The sequence below is a fragment of the Anoplolepis gracilipes genome, chromosome 1 (genome assembly GCF_047496725.1).
Source record: "Anoplolepis gracilipes chromosome 1, ASM4749672v1, whole genome shotgun sequence".
Lineage (NCBI taxonomy): Eukaryota > Metazoa > Arthropoda > Insecta > Hymenoptera > Formicidae > Anoplolepis > Anoplolepis gracilipes.
In genome coordinates this window covers 9711941-9735419 of record NC_132970.1, presented here as the reverse complement: position 1 = coordinate 9735419, position 23479 = coordinate 9711941, and the positions used below count along the sequence as shown (strand labels likewise).

The window sequence follows — 23479 nt, the reverse complement described above, 5'->3', positions numbered from 1 at the left end:
CTGAGCAAAAAAAGTCTTATACCATTTTGCAATTTTCGCAATAATTATTAAAATATTAATTAAAAACGCTTAGCAAACAATATTATACATATCTACAAGATGTCCGGTAATAATCGTCCTAACTCTCTAGGGCAGATAGAGCAGATCAAACTGAACCTAAAAGTCCTGTATTATTTTGCGATTTTCGCAATAATTATTAAAATATTAATTAAAAACGCTCAGCGTATAAGCGCGCGCCGCATATAGCGCTCAGCATACCCTGAGCGTTTTTAATTAATATTTTAATAATTATTACGAAAATCGCAAAATAATACAGGACTTTTAGGTTCAGTTTGATCTGCTCTATCTCCCATAGAGAGTTGGGACGATTATTACCGGACATCTTGTAGATATGTATAATATTGTTTGCTAAGCGTTTTTAATTAATATTTTAATAATTATTGCGAAAATCGCAAAATGGTAGAGGACTTTTATGTTCAGTTTAACTTGCTCTATCTGCCCTTGAGCTATGGGGCGGTCGCGACCGGACATTCTAGTTATATATATATATATAATATGAAAAAGCAATTTAACTGGCGTTGATCAGCCCGACACGGCGTGATCGAAAAGTTATCGGAATGCGCAAAATCCATAGATCGTCGAATGATCCTCGCGCAAGGAATCAGGGCTGTATGGAATCGTACCCCCAAGAGGCGCCCTGCGGACTTTTTTTGGCGAAGAAGTTGGCGTATCACGACTGGCTATGATCATCGACGATGGATCCTAATAATATTTCTGATCGAGATAGAAGATTCCGATCTTAGCAAAAAGCCCTTCGAAAGAATTTCGACAGATTTGGCGTGTCGTAATCGGGAGTGCGTATACTATCGATACTTTCTTGAGCGCGCAGCTCGCCAGCGAGACGGCGTGTTGCTACGTAATTGGCCATAATTACGCACCCCGTGTGCGCAGGATTGATCGGGCTATCGATCCGGGATAGAAGCATCCGTGCTCAGTCTGCTGCGAGTACTTGATTGAGGCGAATCATAGAGACCCCATCGAGCAGAGAGCCAGGAACAGGACGGAGATATCGGACTCCAAGACTCTCGTGAACGTGTATTGTGCCGGTGAGTTATCTGCACAGATTTCTATATATTACTAACTGTTAACTCCTTAAGATAAATGTTTAATTATTAATATAATTAGATAATTTTATAAATTTTTTGAAATCTTTATTTGCGACAGAAAAAGACTTTTAAGAGATGAAATTACTCTCGATATATAAAGCAGTTTTTACGAGAAAAAGCTTTGTATAAAACATTTTTTGATATCTCTAATAATTTTCGAGATATAGCGAGAAAAGGAAAAAGCCGTTTTATATGTATATAAGAAATGATGTCATCTCTTAAAAATGCTTTTCCGTCGCAACAAAAAATTTGTAAATCCATTTATTTGTTCATTTTCTAAACTTTTTAAAAAAATTTTAATAGTTTTTTATATACCTTTTTTTGTGTCTCAAATTTGTTTTAGTCTTATATAACACTAATGACAAATATTATCTTAAAAAACCAGAGAAAATAACTACTACTGTTATTTTATATACAGCACTTATATTAAACTACTATTAAAATTTAATTTATTATTAATTATAATAACATTTTTTTACGATTAGAATTGTACAAAAAGTGACATTTTTAATTAAATATAAATTAGAAAAAAATTATTAAATGTCAAAATAATATTTAAACTTTACATGTGTGAACATAATACTTTAATATGCAATAGTTATTACAAATTGTTGTGTAATAATGGAATTACTGCAAATTTATCATTTATTGGTAAAATTAGAATTTCTTAGAAAAACACAGTTATTTTCTTTGAGCTAGTGATATTGTAAAATTTTCAAAAGACATTTTTTTATAATATCTATAATATCTAAATTTTTCCATTTTTATTAATTATTAAAGAGTTGTCATCTTTTTCACGTAAATGTGGGCAACTCAATATTAAAAACAGAGTATCAGACAATATAAAATTATGATAACGGAATTGTGTCTTCGTGTCGCACTTGTTTCAGATGAAAAATAAGGTCATCGCGTTATTGTTCGGTTTCGTGGTCTTTGGTTTTTCTTGCATTCCGTTTCGCAAGGTATTCTCGTGTTTATGTTTGCGATTTGTATAACTTTGAGAAGCTATATCTCCAAATTTAGGAATAATATAGTCTATTCACATTAAATTCGCAGGCTCACAAAAAATACGAAATATTGACCTAAATAACTTTCGTTTAATTTAGTACTAATTATTTTAGTGCTAATTTGTTGACGTAGTCCAGATTTTCTTATTTTTACCATTTCGCAGGTATTCAAATTCAAAGTGGAGGGAAAGCCCAGTTCTCTATCGGCGCAGCAATTACCAGCATAACAATCTTACAGCATCGTTATTACGTAAGTTTCAAAACACAAAAATATAATTTATTTTATTAAAATATTTTTTTAAATATTTAGCGCGTAGATTTTTACGCAGCTTTTTATAGCAATAGCTGCTATATGTGAATAATTATAAAAATTTTTTATTTATTGCTCAATGTAATATATGTAGTTATAGCTAGCTACATAAAAAATGTAAAATGTATTTATGCATGTACATCTGTAATCTACGAGTAATCTCGTATTTTAAAAAACTATAGAATATAAATGAGTTTATATAGTTTCCAATATTTTGCTCCGCTATTAAGTTGATTTAAATTTTTTTAGTTCTAATGGTTTTCAAATATTCTTATTTTGAACATTTCTTTTGCATTTTTTTTATATTTTGGTTAAATATCTTGTTTAAAATTATGGCTTTCAACAGTTGTGGAATCGAAGACTTTAAAAAAATATGTAATACTTTATGTACAGACATCTGATATTTTGTACATAATACTGCGAATTGATTATACTGAGATATCTATCTCTAGGTTATAATACTATATATATATATATATATATATATATATATATATATATTTAAAAAAATATGAAATTTAAAAATTACGATTCTCAACGTAGTTATGTACATGAAAGGCTTTCAAAAAATTTTTTAGTAGTCAAAACATCTTTACAACTTTGTTTCTAATTGGTTTTTAATTTTCTAATGTGGTTTTCAATTATCATTCTTCTAATAGTTTCAATTTGTATTTCCGACAATGAAATGTATAACAGTATCTGCAATGAGTTTCTAATATTTTGCTCCGTTACTAATTAATCTAGTTAGTTATTAATTTTCTAATTAATTTCAACTTTCTAAAAGTTCAATTTTCTAATTGGTTTATTTTTATTTTTGGTTTTTGAATTTTTTTTAAACATTTCGGTGAAAATTTGGTTATCTAGAATTTGGTATTCTAGAAGAAAGAAAATACTTGTCTCTTTGAATTAAGAACATGAATTTACTTTAGAGAAAAATCAACCTTGTTCACATAAAACCTGAAAACTAGAAATCCATTTTACTTTTCTTTACTTTATGTTATATTATCTGGAAATGCCTGAGTGTTCTCGAATCAATTTAGATAGGCTATTATTCAGAATACACAAAGTGGTAAATAACTTCTTCAAAAATAAATTTGTGTGGGTTTTGGTTCTGGCATCCGGCCCCTTAATCGGAATGTCAATGTGCAGTTTAAAAATCAGACACAGCTCGTTTGTGGAGACGCGTAAAGCATCCAATGAGAACAAAGCTAACACAGAGAGAACCTATGGATATATTGATCTAGCGATCCATCTACTTGTGTATAATTCTACTGGTCTTATTAAATAGATGAGAAGAATTTTAAATCCGTAGTATAGTATACAAAGCTTTTTAAAAAGTTTGATTAATATTTTCATAATTTACCAAGTAAAAAGAAATAATTGCTTTAAAGTATCAGTTGGAATATTGAAATATAATAGTATATTACATTATAATTTATTAATAACAATTTTATATAAATATATTTTATATAGAGATATAAAAAATATGAAAATTTAGTTTACAAATTCGAAATTGATATTTTAATGAAGTTGCATAAGAAAATGAGAATTCGAAATAATTCGCACAATCGCTCACACTAGCACGATCTTGATGCTTTTACTATTCGTGAGTTATTCTTCCTTATATAATCAATTTAATGAGAAACCAGTTTTAGTATTTTCTTTTAATCAATAATTATAAAAAAAAAGTATACCAACATTGATGTTGATAAAATGTGTATAATTTGTATATAATTTAATAACCAGATTACTATATGTATATAAAGGAATTTATTCGAATACTTTTATACAGCATTCAAAAGTAATTGAGTCAAATTATGTTGATTAACAGAATTATAATAATAATCGATAAACGTTCGCATATCTTGTTGAAAATTTATCCTGGAATATATTAATTTTATTAAACGTGCAAACGCATCCGCTCATTGAATCTGTTTGTCAAAAAAATTTGACTAATTGTAAATGTAATCAAATTATTAATTATTTGATTAATGTATTCCCCAATGATTCCTGTCATTATTGAACGACAGTAAAAGATAATCAGATAATGTCAAAATGGTGATTAACACATTACAGTCAATAATTAACGAAATGTGTGTTTTTCTCTCACATTAGCGTTTTATTAGCAGAGATTAATTATTTTCGTGACGGCAATAGAAATGTGATAACGTTGATTAACATATTATGAATTAATAATTAAAAAAACCAGACTAAATAAAAAGTTTCAAAATGAAAACTATTTATAAATACGCTTTTAACAATAAATAAATTTATTTATTGAATAACTTGTAAATGCATAAAATGCGTTTTAGTGATTTGAAAAATTTTTTCAGTATTAATACTGAACAAAATTAATTTTGATAATCCGAGCATGTATTATTAATAAATAAACTTGTGTCATCAAATAAGTATTAATTAATTTGTCAATAATCAATGACACAGCAACGCCTCCAAATAAATAAAATAATATATAATATTTTCAACAATTCGATTATATATTTTTCCAAAAAATTAGCTTCAGTTATTTGATGACGTTACCAATAAACAAATATAATTTATAGCCAATAGTATGATTAAAACGATCAAACTAGCCAAAAAATTCCTATTATTTAATAGTACGAGTTCAGTTTTAAGATTCGTTTTTACAAGACGTATTTTTGTACTGTGTTGGTTTGTCTTATTAATATTTCACATCAGCGAAATGTTTAATTACCTTTCACGTTTAAAACATGTTATTTTACGTCTTTTGTTTTATTCGAATTGACACTTGAAAAGGACCACAACCAAATGGTCGAAAAACGTCGTACTATTAAATAAGGAATTTTTTTGCTAGTTTGGTCGTTTTAATCATACTATTGGCTATTAATTAAATACTAGCAATTTTGATCTAATAATCTAAAATATAATTTAGTTTCCCTGAACACATTTATATAATGGATAAAACTGATACTGCACGCAAACGTGCATTTTCAATAAATAAATTCATTGATTACTTGTGTGAGAAACATGCTTGTCGAATAAATAAAATTATCTTCAATAAAGTGATCGTGCCATTTCATATATATATATATATATATATATATATATGTATATAAAATTAATTTTATCTGGCTGACACTTTTCCAGTAAACAAATTTTACTTCGAACCAATGAGACCTAAGCTTTTCTGATATTGAATATGATAGAAACTGATGGCTCTCTTGAAAGTACGTTTCCAATAAATAAATTTATGTTGATCACGTAAACATTAAATTAAATTGTTAAGAAAAATTTATGCTTTCCAGAGTTAAATACGGAATTAAATACAGATTTATACGATTATAAGTTTATTCCTTGTAATACATTTAATAATTAAAATACAAGTATGGTTTGTAAAATTTATAAATTTTATTTTCCATTTTTAGTTGGAAATATTTGTGATACAATAAATAATATATACATCCGCATATGGCATCACAATGTTGCTCGAATATTTACTTTCGATATCCTCGATTATTTATTCTTAAGATATTCAGGATTTTGTACTCGCCAAATAAGTTTAAAAATGATTAAAACGATATAAAAATCGTTGTCTGTTATCAATTTGTTCTGCCAATTTTCAGATTGTCCTAATTGTCATCTGTCATTTAAAGTGTCAGAATCGTTTATTTCTGCATTTGGAACAAATTTATTTATTATTTTCTTTCAATTTTTATTGTATTAAGAATCTTCAACATAGATAGACACATCTCCTTTATTTTACGAGGCTGTAGGAATAAATGTAATGTAGTAATGATTATTAGCTTAATATAAAATAATCAACTCTTAATTGTTAGTTTGTTCTGTCAATTTTTAGTTATTTTTTAAATTTATTTGGCGAGCAAAAAATTCAGAGCCTAGATATCTCGAGCTAATAATTTGGAAAACATGCTGATGCTATAATGCAAGCAATTAATTTCTTCAATGCATTTTATTCTTAAATATCGCATTTTGTTCTTGGTATTTTCTTAAAAGTTGGATCAAAAAATATTTTTGGAAATAAAAAGTAGCAAAAAAATAACAAATAATTGGAGTATTATTAATTTTTTTATTCGACTTATGTATACGTTATTTTTATAATGGCTTGGTAGCAATTTATTCATAAGTAGCTGAACCTTTGGCATCACTCTATATACATATATACTTACATACAGCCATACATATAATAAATACATACACAAAATAATAATAAAATTATATTTGTATGCTGCTCTTTACTATTAATTATGTAAGCAAATATACTTATCATATTTATCAATTACGGTAACCGGGTGCATAATCCAATCATTCTGAGATTTTTTACACTTAATGAATGGCCTTTTTAGGCTAGTAGGAATATTTGTCATTTTCTTTTAACAATATAGTTGGCATTACAGAATATATTTCGTCTCCCTCGTATTCGGCATTGAATTTTACAACAGAATAAAGTAACTGCAAACAATATATCGTTAAAAAATGCAAATTTTAAGAATGTAGTTATACTTATAACAGTTTATTTACTCATACTTAATTATAAATAAAATTATAAATTATAAATTAAATATAAATTAGAAAAAAATTATTAAATATCAAAATAATATTCAAACTTTACATGTGTGAACATAATACTTTAATATGCAATAGATATTACAAATTGTTGTGTAATAATGAAATTACTGCAAATTTATCATTTATTGGTAAAATTAAACATTTTATATCTTTACAATCAAATGTTGCTATATTTGATGTTTCATGCATATCAACGACTTTTATAGCTAAACTAAATGAAGGCTTTTCTATGAAATTTGATATATTTTGAAAAATTTTTCCAGTTATTTTTATGTCATTACTTTCATTTTTATAAATATTTGAAATAAACATATAATTAGAATTTCTTAAAAAAACAGTTATTTTCTTTGAGCTAATGATATTGTAAAATTTTTTAAAAGACATTTTTTTATAATATTTATATTAATAAATTTTTCCATTTTTATTAATTATTAAAGAGTTGTCATCTTTTTCACGTAAATTAAACTTGTTAGCAGATGTTAGCTTTCTCCCTTCAACAACTCTATTATATATTTGTTGTAAGGGATACTGTGCATTCTTTATTTTTTCTTTTTATCTGACTCATATAACTTTCGAATTTAAATGCACTAAAATTATCAAGTTTTCCAAATAATAATACATCATTGCAAAGATGCAAGAGATTATGCACGTTATATGTTCCTTACCATATATTTTTTTATTTTTCAATAAAATATCGAATTAAAAATTTTGCATATGCATTAAGCCTAATACACTCTGATAAACATAAAATTCTTATAGCGATGTGTAGGCATAAAAAATGTTTATATTAAATTTTAGGCAATTTTTCTTGCAATGCAACAGGATCTGTATATAAAAGAAATTGTCTAAATTCTGTTGCTTTCCAATGTTCTACATCTTCTTTAGCTCTTGATAGACGATAAAACTCCTCAGAGATATATTTTCGGAAAATTTTTATAGTTTTTGATATTGAATTTATATCATGATCATTTAATTTTAATTGACTTATTTCCTTTTTTCCAGTCCAAAACAATATAAGTATTTTCATAATACCAAGGCATACTAAATGCATATAATCGAGAGGCACATTACTAACTAAACCAATATCTTTTCTAAAGGAGTAAAACTTTTATGATGTTCTTGTTGTGAATGTAAAGCAAAATTTTTATTAGTTCTTAATGTGATCAAGTTCTGGAAATGTCATTTTGTCTAAGATATTTACCCTTTTGCGTACATTTATTGCAACCAAAATACCCTGTATGAGATTTTATTGATAGAACAAATGCTGTAGCAGGTGCCTCACAAATAATTTTTTTTAATATTGGCCTAACAACTTTATTCTTTATAGTAATACCATTTTCTCTTAAAAACAAATATTCTTCCACAAATAAATTTAAAATCCATTACCGATTCTGGTTTTTTAATGATAAATATCATGATAAATACTGACAATAAAAAGTTCTGAAACTTCGAATAAATTAATTGACATTAAAATAGGCCAAAATTGACTCTTTGATGATTTGCTCAATGGTAAGCCATCAATATTAATTGTTAACAGTAAAATTTTTAAATTCTCTGTTAATGTATTTTTCATCTTTTCAATTATGCCTTTTTCAATACTTAAATGTATATATACACCAGGTGGCATATATTTTACAATATTATATAATGAAGGAGTTTTTAGCAATGTTCTACAATCTTTTGGAACAAGCAAGTTTTCTGATTTCATTATTAATAATAATTTATTTGCAGAATTATGCGAGATATTATTTTTAATAATCCAATGAGCAATTTTATCTGTTAAGGTAATTTTATTTTGCGACTTATATCTTCGAATATATCTTTATCATTCAAATGTATTGGTTTAATTTCAGAAGAATTGCTAACTAAATTAATATTTTTATATCCATCGATATTACTTTTGTTTGTGTTTAAAATATTTTCATTAAAATTTTTGTCGGTCCCATAAATTATGCAGCTGTGTGAGCAACGGTTGTGCTTTAATCTATTTGAAAAATAAAATTATGAATTTATAAGTGGTGAATATATCATTGAAATGAGGCTGGCAGGTCTTAGTGAAGGATAACAAGTATAGTCTCCTTCCCATTTTGACATTGAAAATCAAATCATTCTTTATAAGTATCAAATTTATATTTGATATTTAATTATTTTATATCCTTTATTTTTATTGTATTTTATTAGAATTTTAGCAAAATTGAATCGAAGAAACCATAGATTTTATTGAGGGAGAGTTAGAGTTAATTTTTGAATTTAATATTGAATATTTTAGAGGAGGTTTTACATTAATTTTTTTATAACAAGTGATAAAAGAATTAGATAAATTAGATAAATTCATATAGAAGCACTATTATCACTTGTCATTTCGCCGTGCCTGAGCGCGCGAAATTCCAGCCTTGTCATTTGTGAAATATAATCGTTTTCCGTTTGAAAACTATTATAGTCTCGACATTTTCGCTGAGGAAAAATCGTTTTTAAATTGGCCAGAGAATTTGCCTTTAAAATATGTCGCGATAGTTTCGGGACACCCTGTATATATAGAGCTGTATCTTGTTGTAACTTTGTAAGTACGGTTTTGTTGGGTGTGTGAAGTTAGCATCTCAAATGTTAGAATCTCGAAAATAAACTTTATATTCACTTGCATCCAGCATAGTTCTACAGTTCCTGATAAGTTTTAACAATAGTTCCGTCTAATTAATTATTAAAATCGAATTTTTAAAAATCAGATGCCAACTTCCGACAACCGTTAATTTAAACTTTAAGTCGGTTCTCAAGTTAATGTACGTAAAGTTATGACATTTTTAATATAAGATCTGCGAAACTTTATAGTATCTATATAATACATAATGTATTATAATAACATATATATATATATATTAAATAAGTAAAATTATATTAAAATTGATATAGAGAAATGTAGAAGACAAAATTGAGAAAGTTCTTTTATATGTATATAACGATAGCTTGTAACATTAATTCATTTTCCATAATTACAATCTTGCAACATTTCATCCTGTAGTGAAAGGAATACGAAGGTATACAAGAAATTTTTAATTAAAATGTTTGTCTTCCTCTGAAGAGGAGTGTTTACATATAATTTTTATCCAACTTTTTATCAACTTCCATATGGTGTTTTAAGTAAAAATCAGCTCAGTGTAGAATGTGTCATAACTTTAATAATCTGTCCTACAGCGGTTTTTGATGTAAACTACTTAAAACTTTTGGATCTTATAAGCAAAAATTTAAGAAATTTTTATGAATATTCTTATAGTCTTCAATAATGACTATTAACCCTTTTTCTACTTTAAGTGAAATATCTTATAAAATATTAACATGTGGGTATACATGAAATATTATTAAAATGTTTCAGAAACGCAATGTATCGTAAAGCAATTTGCATTTCTTATCAATCATAATTTCTGTACATAATGATAAAAACACTTGTACTTAAATCATAAATTTGTCTGTATCTTTGCAATGATAGATCTACTAATTTTCATTTTAACGCGACAATTTAAGATTACTTTTCACACACTAAAACTCCTCTATGCTTTGATTTCCCATATTTTCATACTGCATAATATACAAACCAAAAAAATATTTTTATTTTTTGATCCGACAATTAATATCATCAATAATTTTAATCGTAGTACATTCACGTACGAGTATTGCGCGAGCCGAATCGATTTTTTAATTCGATTTCGCAGAGACACTTGTGCTTTTGTCTCTCTCTAGTTAATTTCACCGCTATTTTCTCTTTCTCTCTCTCTCTCTCTTTCTAGAAAATACTTTCGCAACCTTATAATCGTTAATATGTTGCTGCGTATAAGATATTGCGTGTTATATGTGGTAAAGTACATCTTTGTCGCATACGTGTTTCATGCATTAAAACTGTTCTACCGCCAAATAAATGTAAGTCAACAAAATAAATGTATGTCAACAAAAAATGACTATGCACTGCATCGGTGACGCGAAAAATGTAATGCAATATTGTATAATCACAAATATTTTCTTATAAAAATATGCTTTAATTATATTGTGCACTACCTGCTTTTTTAACATGGCATTACTGTTATTTAAAAATAATATTTCTTGTAAATATCAGACATGAGAGAAACCATAATATTATATAAATATAAAACAACAACAGCCATTTATACTTTAGTCATAATTCTCATAACAGCGAAACTACGTTATGCGATGCAATTTTACTGTAATTAAAATCTAGCAGAGGATTTTTACGATATATACGTAAACACGATATTATCCCCTTTGTAATCCATGACTTTAATTAATGCGACAACTCAGAGCATAATTACTTTGGAATAATATTTTTAGTATATTCATTTTAGTATATATGAATACAATCTCAGCATATTGCATATACATATAACGTTTTAATATCAAAAATTTGCGCACTATTTGCTTTTTTTTATCAAAAATGAGTTTTTGCAAAAAAATATATATATTTCAGAATAAATAAAACGGGTAATAAAAATGAGAAAAAAACAAATACAAAACAATTTATATTCATCAATGTTATTTTCTTAAAATTTTTACAGAAATATGTTTCAACTACTTAGCTTTAAGCAGTTTAAATTAATTGAAAGTGCAAGCAAAGTTGCACTGATTGTGAGTTGAAAATATTTACAGTAATCTCGGTATTTAAATTTTAACAATGAAAAATTTAAGATCCTGTATTAAATAGTTTCTGGAAATTTGTACCACTATGGTCCTATACGTCTCTTTTCTACTACATAATTAATTTCAAAGTGTCGCTCCAGACAACAAGTGCAATATTACAGTTTCGGAATGTATAAAATGTCTGCGATATCCACGCGGTCTAACCGACACGGGAGCTGCGATCTGACGAGCAAATTCCAGCCGCAAATTCGACTTGCACTTTCACAAGGGCGGATCCGCTATTTGGACCGTAATATTTGTGGCCACCATAGAATGCATCCAGACAACCCTTTAAAGTACCACTCTCTCTATCTCTATCTCTCTTTGGCGAATGTCGACGCACGACGAATGACGAGAACCCTTACGAGATCGACTCTCGTCTGATTTGTATTTCCCTTCAGCAATTCTCGCGAACAGTTCGCCGCCAAAGAATGTCATTAAAGTAATACCGGAAACTCACTCCTGAATACCGCAACTCAAATTGTTACGAAATTGCGTGGAAGTGATTTTCTCGAAATTCTACGCGGAAGATAATGAAAACGACTCTGTTCATTTACGAGATTATTAGAATTCTGCGCGACGCAATCGTGGTAAAGCGACAGTGCCTCTGTAAAATGTATTATGCTTACAATTAGCCTCAAATTCTAGAGTAATACATTTGTAAAATGGTGATGTTGTATCATATTTAATATTAATATTTGAAATGTTTCTCTCTTAATGTTTCACCTAAAAAAATGTATGTGAGTATCGTGACTCAATGTTGCCTAATGTCACAAAAGCACCCAACTCTCATTGGCAAACGAAGCGCACATATGGAAAATACGCCATAATACTTTATTTGTGCTTGTATGTTTTAATCGCAATGCGGCTTTAGTTTGGTATTTTTAACAAATGTAGAGAAACTCGCCAACGAAATGTCAACGTAGTGATATGTTGATGTTTCGATGACGAGAATATGCTAACTGTTCACTTGTATGACAGCTCCTCCTGGTTCATCCTTCACGTTCCTAAGGTCAACAACTGTCAAAAGAACTCTGTTAGTAAGATCAGCATCAGGTATAATTTCTAAATTTTACTATCTGCAATTGCTATTCTAACGTGTATAATTCGTTCTTTTGGAAAATCACTCCACGACTTTCGATTGCAAGAAAATAATTGCTCTATCAAGATATTTAGAGAGCTTTCATGATTAAAAAAATTTTATAATATAACAAAATTTATTACGTTAATTAGTTATGAAATTGTATCAACAGTCCTAATTAGGACAATGTAGTATGTGTATGAATGTTTATGCGTTGCTCTGTTATCAACTCTACAGCTTCTTATTGTAACGTGATATAATAATGCTTATTGTTATTTGCAATCATCATTTATATTAATTTGTACATTTTGTATCATTTTGTATGACAACCGGGGGCGTTGCAATAGGGTACGCAGTATACACTCCAGCGTAGGGCGCGAAATTGGAAAAGGCGCAAAATTTTGATAAAGGTCAATAAGTGTAAACTGTCCAAAACATGAAAATTGACCGTATGATTTATGCATTAATCCACGCCTACTCGTCTTGATGCCGCCTTTTTATAGAATATTTCACCAGAATTTCCACCCGTGTCACAACTTTGTTTAAGAAAACGAACAGAATTTAATAATGAACGTCCACATGAACCAATTAGAGATGCCAAACAAAAATTTTAAATAGAGTTTTTTAATTATATTATTGATGTAGCTTTAAATTCTTTGGAAGAACGATTTAATCAACTTAATTTTCACAGCGATGTCTTCAAATTTCTATATGATATAGATAAAATAATGTTTCTGATATTACATTAAATCAGTGCAAAACTTTATAACAAAAATACAAATTCTTCTGATATAAATGCTGTTGAACTATTTGACGAGATAAATTTATATAAAACAACATTTGCAAATATACAACAAAATACATTGCAATCTCCAATTGATATTTTAAATAAATTAGCGCAAAATGGTTTTTTGGAAATATTTCCCAATTTAGTAATTTGAATATTATTAACTATGCCAGTATCTGTGGCAACTGGTAAAGCATCCTTTTCAAAATTAAAATTAATTAAAAATTACCTTAGAAACACAATGACTTAAACGCGATTATCCGATTTAGCAATATTATCAATCGAGAGTGAATTGGCCAACAACCTTGATTATAAAAATATTATAGAAATATTCGCAAATGCAGAAGCAGGAAATAAAATTTTTAAATTGCTTTAAAAATAAGATATAAAATATATTATTAACAGGCATAAAATATTCTTGAAATTATTATATAAAAAAGATAAAAAATATACATATATATAAAAATTTAAAACATAAAAAATATAAAAATACACAAAAAAAATATTAAAATAAAAAAATATAAAAACAAAAATATAAAAAACCAAAAAAAAAATGGAACCATTATCCTGTTATGTCTTCGTCGTAGTTCTGGGTAACGCCAAAATAGGAATTTTTGAAATGATTTTTTAATTTAGTTGTTTGAAGCTTTGCGTAGGGCGCACGAACAAATCCCAGCGTAGGATCGTCTAAAACCATCGTAACGTCACCGATGACAACCGCTTACATAGCAATTTATAGCAAGTCATAAAACTTTTTGTATCGTAATCATTGATAATTTTTTCTGAAAATGTAAAGCATGAAGAATATTGTTCTAAATAATATTATATATTATGTATTATTATATAGTAATATTATATATTATCTAAATAATATTATTATATCGTGCGTGAGTAACCAGAGCACAGATATTCGCAAAGCAGCCCGAGCTTATTTGTTTCTGATTCTGCAGACCTGGCCTACGCAGATATTAGAAAATCATATAACAATATTGTCAGATGCACTTAAAAAGGTCATCGCGGATTCCTATGAGGAAGTTTTCTCCAGCAAATGAGTGTTTTTTGGACTACGATTATTTACTATGCTAACAGTATTATATATACCTTTGTTTACGAGGAAATTGATTTAATAACTATAATTTTATCGCTTTTTACAGATCACTCGGGGCATTTAAAAATCACTTTCCAGGACAAGCTGAAATATTACTAAATAACCTAGATGCGTCATATAAACATTCTTTGATGCAGCAATTTAATGTGCCTAATATTAGTCCCCAAAGAGCCAGACCTGCGATGAGCGCGGCAGGTGAAGATTTTTTGCTCATTTATATCTGTCATAAATTCATAAAACTAATCTTATAATCTATTTGTTTATTTTTACAGACAATAATGATCAACGGGTACTAGGAGCAATACCAAAGAATATGTATATAAATTGTGAAAAGAAAAAAGCATGTCGTAAGTAATATATATCAAGTTAATTATTAATCGAGAGAGAGAGAGAGAGAGAGAGAGAGAGAGAGAATCACGTTTTTATTGAAAAAAAAGAAAATAATCTGTCATTTTTAAGAATTAATATCTCGGTTCGCGGGGCAGAGCGACGATTATCTCTGCCAGATTCGTTCGTTTCGAGCCAAAACGCGTCGAATAAGCCTATTTTGATCTAAATCTGAGGCAGCTCTTCTGGATAATTACCTATTGCATTTTGTAGTAACTTACATCTTTATACATTTTTATAAGATATATTAAAATTAAATGGTGAGTGAATTGCATTAATATTTGTTATTGAAATTAATTTATTATTATTTTCAAAGTTTATTGTATTTCTTATTTTCTTATTATTAATAAAATTACGCCAATCAAAAAAGATTTAAATACTCTTCGTAAATATTTTGTTATAGCCCAATAAGCTATAACCGATATGCTATTGTGAAATAAGGTGAGAAGCTCCACATACCGCGACTGCGGAGCATTGACTGCGCGAACTAATGATATCCTCTCGCGGAACGATTGCGAAAACCGGAACACCGCGACAACAATCGCGACAGGGTGCAAGCAAAAAATTCTGACCTTTGGACTCGCTACGCTTGCACCCGGGTTAAACGACCCGCACGAATTTTGTGCAAGTACACAGCGCGATAAAAACCCGCACGCGCTTAGACGTGCGGGCAGTCGCAAAATTAAGTTAGTATTATCAAGTGCAGTACCGGACAACCGAAAACTGAGCCTAAGTGAATTAACAGTGAGAAAGCGAGTATCCGACAACCAAGCAGAGAAGCGAAGAGAGTCGCGTAACCACGCCTTGCAAAATTAAAGGACGCTTATTTGCTAAATCCGATTAAGTCATTTTACCTCACGTCTTGGAACTCCTCTGGTCCGTTCCTTCCGGCAAATTCCGAACCCGTGTCGCTCAAACAGTGGCACAACAATTTATCGTTTTTTGAACATTCAATATAATTCCTTATAATGATAGCTAATCTCTACGTTATTGTATTATGTACATTTTAGTATATTACATCATACACACAGTATAAAAAATAAAATCAGTTGTGCAGTAAAAATCAATATTACTTGGCTCCAAAAAAATCAATAATAAATGACAGATCGGTACAACGTGCATTGCAGTTATGGGCCTAAGTGCGCGAATTTTATGTAATATCATTGATAAATTTTGACCTCTTACAACTCGAAAACTATTATATGTATATTATATTATATGTATTAAAATTTTTCACTCTGTTTTACCTTTAGAATACGCTATTAAAGTATTGCATGGTGTTTGTGAGACATCCTGTATACACATATATATACATATGCATATACTTATGGAAGCGTCCACGTTAATTGTTGTTAATCAATCAGTCGCACGCTAGACGGCTGGCCCCTAGACACTCTGTATATATATATATATATATATACGGGGTATCCGGTAATAATCGCCCCACCTCTCTAGGGCAGATAGAGCAGGTCAAACTGAACATAAAAGTCCTCTACCATTTTGCGATCTACGTAATAATTACCGAGAAATTAATTAACAAAGATTGACAAATCCAGGCGAGTACAAGCGCGCGACGAGAAGGCCCATCCTACTGCTACGCGGTTACTAGGCACTTATTGAATAATAGGAGGAGCGGTCTATGACTGGCAATGGATGCGTATGAATAGCGCGCCTAGTAACCGCGTAGCAGTGGGATGGGCCTTCTCGTCTCGCGCTTATACTCGCGCGGATTTGTCAATCTTTGTTAACTAATTTCTCGATAATTATTACGAAGATCGCAAAATGGTAGAGGATTTTCATGTTCAGTTTGACCTGCTTTATCTGCTCTAGAGAGGTGAGGCGATTATTACCAGACCCTGTATATATAAAAGATTTATTCAAAAAAAAAATCTATCAATTTACATATGCAACATAAACTCTCTTTAATTCGTCATTTTACCTGTCATGTACATGTATATTTATATATACACATACAGTCCTCGCAACAAAAATCGCAAAAATTGTGAAAATAGAAGATAATAAATTATTGGCTACAAATAATACTAATAATGTACTTAATGCTCTGAAAAATAAAGTTAATGCAAGAAATCTTTCAGAAGCAAAAATGTGTAGTGATAAAAACAATGTAGAAATTAATGAAGATCAATCGATAATAATTAAGGCACAAAAAATTTGTGAAAAAAAGTCTTGGATGAAAGTAATTGGGATGATACAGAGAACGAACCACCTACGAAAAAACCATCAGTGGCTAACGTGAGTACGTGTAAATACACTGAGCAACAAAATTAGCGCAACAAAAATTTTAATTGAAATTTTACTCAACTTTAAAAAATCATAACTCAGCGAAAAATTTTTGTTGCGCTAATTTTGCTGCTCAGTGTATTTATTTAATATTTGCTAATGTAAATTTCTCTTATACATATATATCTAATAAAAATATTATTTATAGATTGCAAAAGAGAAACAAGAAGGTTCCAAAGCGATGCAAAGTTGACAGAGCGAAGCTGAATGGTCGGGATTACTGGGAATGTAAAAAAGTAATATATTAATATTTACGATAAAATGTATGCATAAATTTATTTTCTCTATTATTAATATTTTAGAATGAGTATTTATTATATGTCTGTAAACTCTTTTTCTTATCAGAGTAATGTAAAAAACTAAAAAATGTGATTTTCGAAAAAAAAATTGCAAAAAATGGTCTTAAAAAATCAAAGTTATTTGAATTCCCTCTTCGTTCATGGCTCAAAAATTTTGTATTTAAGTCTAAAATGTCATCAATTTTTTTAGAAAAAAATCGAAGGGGTCTCATTAAGGAAAAAAAAAATAATTTTGATTAAAATTGACTAAAACGATGTCAAATTATTTAAAAAAATTTTTTCAATATTTTTTTCGAAAACTACATTCAAAAACAAAAAAAAATGACCACCTGATAAATGCCAATATCTTTATTCTTCTTAAAGTAATAACTATTTGAATATTTTTTTTATTAATTTCTTTTCTTAATTTATAACTCGAGTATGGATGGAGATAAAATCTAAAAAATCTAAAAAAAATCGTGGAAACTATTTTCAATAAGTGCAAAAACATAAAAAAAATGAAGCAAATAAATAATGTTCGCGGAAAAAAGTGGTCGATTTCATATGGAATGCTCCATATGCACATGAGCTATTGATATATTTTGTTATAACATTTAAAATATTATATGGTGAAGATAATGTAGTGTACAATATTCATAATTTAATTCATCTCTGTCATGATGTTAAGACATATGGTTCCCTTGATACATTTAGTGCATTTTCTTTTGAAAATTATATGAAAGTTATAAAAAAATTATTGCGTAAATCAGACAAACTAAATAATAGACTAAATAATAGACTACATGAACAAATAGTAAAATGTACAAATAATAATAGTTCGATTACTGATGAATCGTTACTAGTACAACCAGATAAGAAAAAGTTCCCTTTACAATATCAAGATAATACAAACAATCAATGCAAATCGTATAAAAAAATAAAATTTAAAAATTTTACACTAACAACTAAATCTCCTGACAATTGTTGCTATTTGAAAGATGGATCCATTTTCTTAATAAATTATCTCGGATTAAAAGCTGAACAGCCAATTATTTTGGGAAGAAAATACGTTAATCTTCGATCAATACCTATGTATCCTTGTAATTCCCAAGATATGAAAATATATTTCACAAATAGTCAGACAGTAAATCTTGAAGAAGTATCTGTAACAGAAATATACAACAAAGGTTTAGACGTCTTGTATAATGATGATCATTACATAATGCTCTTTTTGCATACACAGGGTGTCCCACCTGGAAGCGGCCACCCCCTTTTATCTTTTAAATTAAAAGAGATAGACCATAACAAATATATATGAAATTAAATGGCTTGAACTAAACTTTATTGTGAGTATAATGATTAATTACAAAATGTATCTGTACGAACGGAGAGGTATGCATAATTTTTTTATAATAATGTAGATATTTTGATATTATAAAAGTTGTAGCACTGTTTGAAACGAATACAACGATGTATAATTTAATGTAAATATTTTACAAATTATACGAGATTTTCCGGCTTGAAATATCGCGGGCGACGTCTACCATTTCATTTTCGGCCTTGCGATATGGCCAACTTCTGACTCGTGCATTAGAAATTGACGTATGTCATGTTGTCATTTTTTTACGTCACTTCTAATACACGAGTTAGAAGTTGGCCATATCGCAAGGCCTAAAATGAAACCTCGTATAATATGTAAAATATTTACACTTTGTCTCCATTTCGGAAGATGGGCAATTGAAAAAATTTAGCCAATCATCAATAGTCAATTTAAAAAAAAAGAAGTATAAAAAGACCTTTATTTTATGATGAACTGTACAGTTCTAGCGATGATAGTAAATTACGTTTTTCAAATTATTATTTTTACTCAAAGAGAACAAAAAATCACAATAACGTCAAAATAATGTCAATTTGACTTTAAAAGGTCAATTTCACTTCAATTGATATAAAATCTAATGTAATCTAGATTAATCAGGAATTTTCGGGATTATAGTTGTATTTCCGCTTCACTGTATATATTATAAGTTTTAGAAAACCTAATAACATAACATCAATTATAATAATAATTATAATTATGTGGAATTGACCTTTTAAAGTCAAAATGGCATCATTTTGACATTATCTTTGTTCTCCTTGGGTATCTTTTTTTAAATAGTTTATATTTATATTACTAATAATATAAACGATATATTTTACTAACTATATATATATATATATTTTTTGTTATAAAATAATGTATTTTAACACATACACAAAAAAATCAAGTCGCATACCATCTCCTCCTTCCGCATATGCCCCAGAGTTCAGAAATGAAGAACCCGACAATAATAATAAATCGGGCCGTATGTATCTCTTTTTAATTATTTCTACAATTTATTTCACCTGAAACAGAAAATAAGAGCATATATTATTTAACATTATAAAAAAGTAATTGTATTTTTAAACAAAATTTATTTATTAAATCAATGACAGAGTAATTTAAAAAATGCTTATAAAACATGCTCATAACTATAAATTTATACTTTTTATTATTTTTTTTACACATTTGTATTCTTATTAATAATATAATATATTAATAATATATATATATATATATATATATATATATATATATATATACATATCCTATACAACACGAATAATCTTTCAGTTACACTGCAGCTATATTTCAGCAATATTACAATATTGCTGCAATGTAGTTGCAGTGCAACTGAAAGATTTGTGTTGTATGGGATATATATAACATATATAAATAATATAAATTATATTATATTTTACAGAAGACACCACAAAACATGCAAGTCACATATTATCTTCTGTATACATCCCAACATCCAAGGAAAAAACTTTTAAAAAATATATTAGTAAAAAAATGTTGGATGGTATGTATCTTTTTTCTTCAATAGTTATATAATTTGAAACAATAAATAATAATATATCATTTAAAAATTAAAAACAAAATAATATATATTTTAAACAAAAATATATAATACATTAACTTAACAACACTAACTTATTTTATGTAAAAAATTGCTCATAAAATTTTTATCTATGGAAAAAAATTTTCTAGTAATTATGTTAAAAAAATGAGTTAATAAATAATATATAATTAATATATTTATTATTTTTAACAGAAACGTCTAAAATAACTGAAAAAGAACATTATGTAAAATTTAACCAACCAGCAGCAAAATTGCAAGAAAGAACTTTAAAAAAATCAATTCACGTACCATCTTCTCTTTCCGCATACATCCAAGAGTCCAGGGATGATGAAGAATTAGAGACAGACAAAAATAATCAACTGGACAGTATGTAGTTTTTTCTTAAATTAAAATTGAGCCTGAAATAAAAAATAATAATATACAAGATGTCTAGTATAATAATTGTCTCAACGATTAAGGATAAATTTTCTGGCCAATTTGGAGACAATTTTTCTTCAACAAAAATGTCATGTAAGCAGGTCATCATTTTTTGCAAACTTCGAATTTATGTCTTTACATAACTTTATAACTAAGCCTTAAAAATTTATTAAAGTAAATTATAAAATTAACTAAAAATTGTTAGTTTTAGCACCATAAAGTTTAGTTTATGGAAAATTCTTTTTTCACTTAATTTGAAATTTACTGATATATCAATTAATGTATCAATATTTTCACTAAGGAAAAAGCATCTCCGAATCGGCCAGAGAATTTGTTCTTAATTGTTGGGGTGATTATTACCAAACATCTTGTATATTACTTAAAATTACAAAATAGTAATTTGTATTTTAAACAAAATATATTTTTAATCATAGATTAATTAATTATGTTCAAAGTTACTATAAGCTTATATTTCTTATTATTTTTATTTTTGCTCACGAGCGTTGGTAGAAACATTTACTATCATTTAAATGTATATATACACATATATATATATATATATATATATATATATATAATTATATATATTATACACATATACTATATATGTATATTATGTTATATGCAAAAAATGAAAACGTTTAAAAAAAATGTTCCATATATTTTTAAGACTTTATGCTCCAACCATGTACACTCAGGCTCTTCCATTAACCTTACTGCTTTGTCATATCTTCTATTATTCGTAAAGTTAGCCCAAACAGCTTTCGTCAAATCTTTATTCAACCAATTGTTTAGAATTATTTGAAGTCCATCTTCAAACTCAACAATTGCGTAAAACTTCGTTGTGTCAGTCATTCTGATTTAATGAACATATTAAATAAATTATTACATATTAGTATGTATCAATGGGAAGACTATATATTTATCTTCGCCATATGGCAATTGTACATATTTTTTTCTTATATTTTTCAATGGCCATGATTTTAAATTTGAGTATGAGTGTACAATATAAATTCCGAGCAGTGAAGATGGACAAGGAACATTAAAGAAATCATTTTTTTCTAAAAATTCATGGCCTATTATCACAAGTATATTTTGTTTAGTGCAATATGCTATATTTTTTACAACTACAATAGCATTACAATTTAGGCTACAACAGCTATCTGCAAGAGTTCCAGCTTTTAATGTTATTCCGTTGTACTTTGCAACTTTATATTGTGGGTTGTTGCAATTCGATACAAGTGAACCTTGATGATGCAATGATGTTAAATTCCAATGTCTCAGAACAGAATGTGATAAAATAAATAATGACAAATCCGAGTTTATTTCTTTTTCGATATATCTTCTCACTACTTGTTGTAAAGGTCTCTCCGCTTTTCTAATATATTTTTTTAATGTTTGCATGTAATTTTCAAATTTAAACGCGCTAAAGTTATCAAGTGGACTAAATCTTTTGACATCATCAACAAGATGTATAAGATTATGAACGTTGTGCGACATATTCTGAACTCCATAGAGTTTTATAAATGTTTTGATAAAAAACAGTGTCAAATCTTGCGCGTACAATATTCATATAAATCTTGTGAAGAAAGAATTCTGTGAAGAAATAATTACATGTAGTGTTAAAAAATTTATATACACTTTCCTTTTTAATACAGATTGAAAAGCCAATGGACCTGTGTATAACAACATCATTCTATATTCAGTTGCTTTCCATATTTTTACACTATTAAGTGCTCGTGGTTTTCTTGCAAATTCTTCCAGAAGATTCTTCAGAATCTTCTTTATTTAACTGTATAACTGATTCGTCATTTTCATATCTCATATTATTCTCATTTTCAGAAATAGTGTTATTTTCAGTTGCAATGGATATCTCATGATGTTTATCTATTATACATGAATTATTATCAAAATTCTTATTTAAACATTCTTGATATTCACAATTATCATTAAGCAATGCTGCAGTATTTAATAAACTATCATATATAATTTCTGACTCTTGTGCAATTAATTGATTTAAGTGCCTTTTTGATGTACGAAATGTCTTTCTTGGCGCGTCTTCGAATCATTATTATATTTCTGTTTAGATTAAATATCAATTAGTATTGCATTTTTTAAGAAAGAGAAACAGAATTATCTTAAATTAATTTATTATACTGTATTTTATATTATTTTTATTATTTTGCTATATATCTTTAAAATATAATGTATTTCAATGTAATAAAAGTTAATAGTATCGTAAATTACACTGTTTTCATTGTATTATAACAATTTATATTAAAATTATGCATATTATTTTAATAACAATAAAAGTATAGCAATAAAAATAATATAAAAATATGCATAATATTTCTTCAATATGCAAAATTTTTTATATCAACAAAATAAAATAAGAGTAGTTTTCCAACAAGTGACACAGATAATAATGTAATACTACCCAATTAGCATA

General features: G+C 27.8%; 1 protein-coding gene across 4 annotated transcripts; it reads left to right on the top strand.

Annotated features, from left to right (window-relative positions):
- Nucleotides 1–981: 981 nt before the first annotated feature.
- LOC140672865 (uncharacterized) lies at nt 982–21425 on the top strand. 4 transcript variants are annotated; one of them, XR_012047969.1, is made up of 9 exons: nt 982–1106; nt 2338–2423; nt 14752–14900; nt 14978–15052; nt 17189–17345; nt 17542–17629; nt 18915–19017; nt 20452–20553; nt 20806–21425. XR_012047969.1 is itself a non-coding variant. In XM_072905304.1 (8 exons), the coding sequence occupies exons 3-8, from the start codon at nt 14837–14839 to the stop codon at nt 20818–20820; spliced, it is 501 nt and encodes a 166-aa protein (XP_072761405.1). In that variant the 5' UTR covers nt 982–1106; nt 2338–2423; nt 14752–14836; the 3' UTR covers nt 20821–21425. The 4 variants fall into 4 exon arrangements, 2 of the variants coding, with proteins under 2 accessions (XP_072761405.1, XP_072761423.1); XR_012047967.1 differs by having other exon boundaries at nt 18915–20013; XM_072905304.1 differs by lacking the exon at nt 18915–19017.
- The last annotated feature ends 2054 nt before the right edge of the window (nt 21426–23479 follow it).

Bases quoted from the DNA above. Each gene is read 5' to 3' on its own strand.
- LOC140672865 (XM_072905304.1), top strand. From the start codon at position 14,837: ATGCAGCAATTTAATGTGCCTAATATTAGTCCCCAAAGAGCCAGACCT. The intron at 15,053-17,188 runs GTAAGTAATATA...GAAATCTTTCAG, and splicing joins TGAAAAGAAAAAAGCATGTC to AAGCAAAAATGTGTAGTGAT. The intron at 17,630-20,451 runs GTAATATATTAA...TATATTTTACAG, and splicing joins ATTACTGGGAATGTAAAAAA to AAGACACCACAAAACATGCA.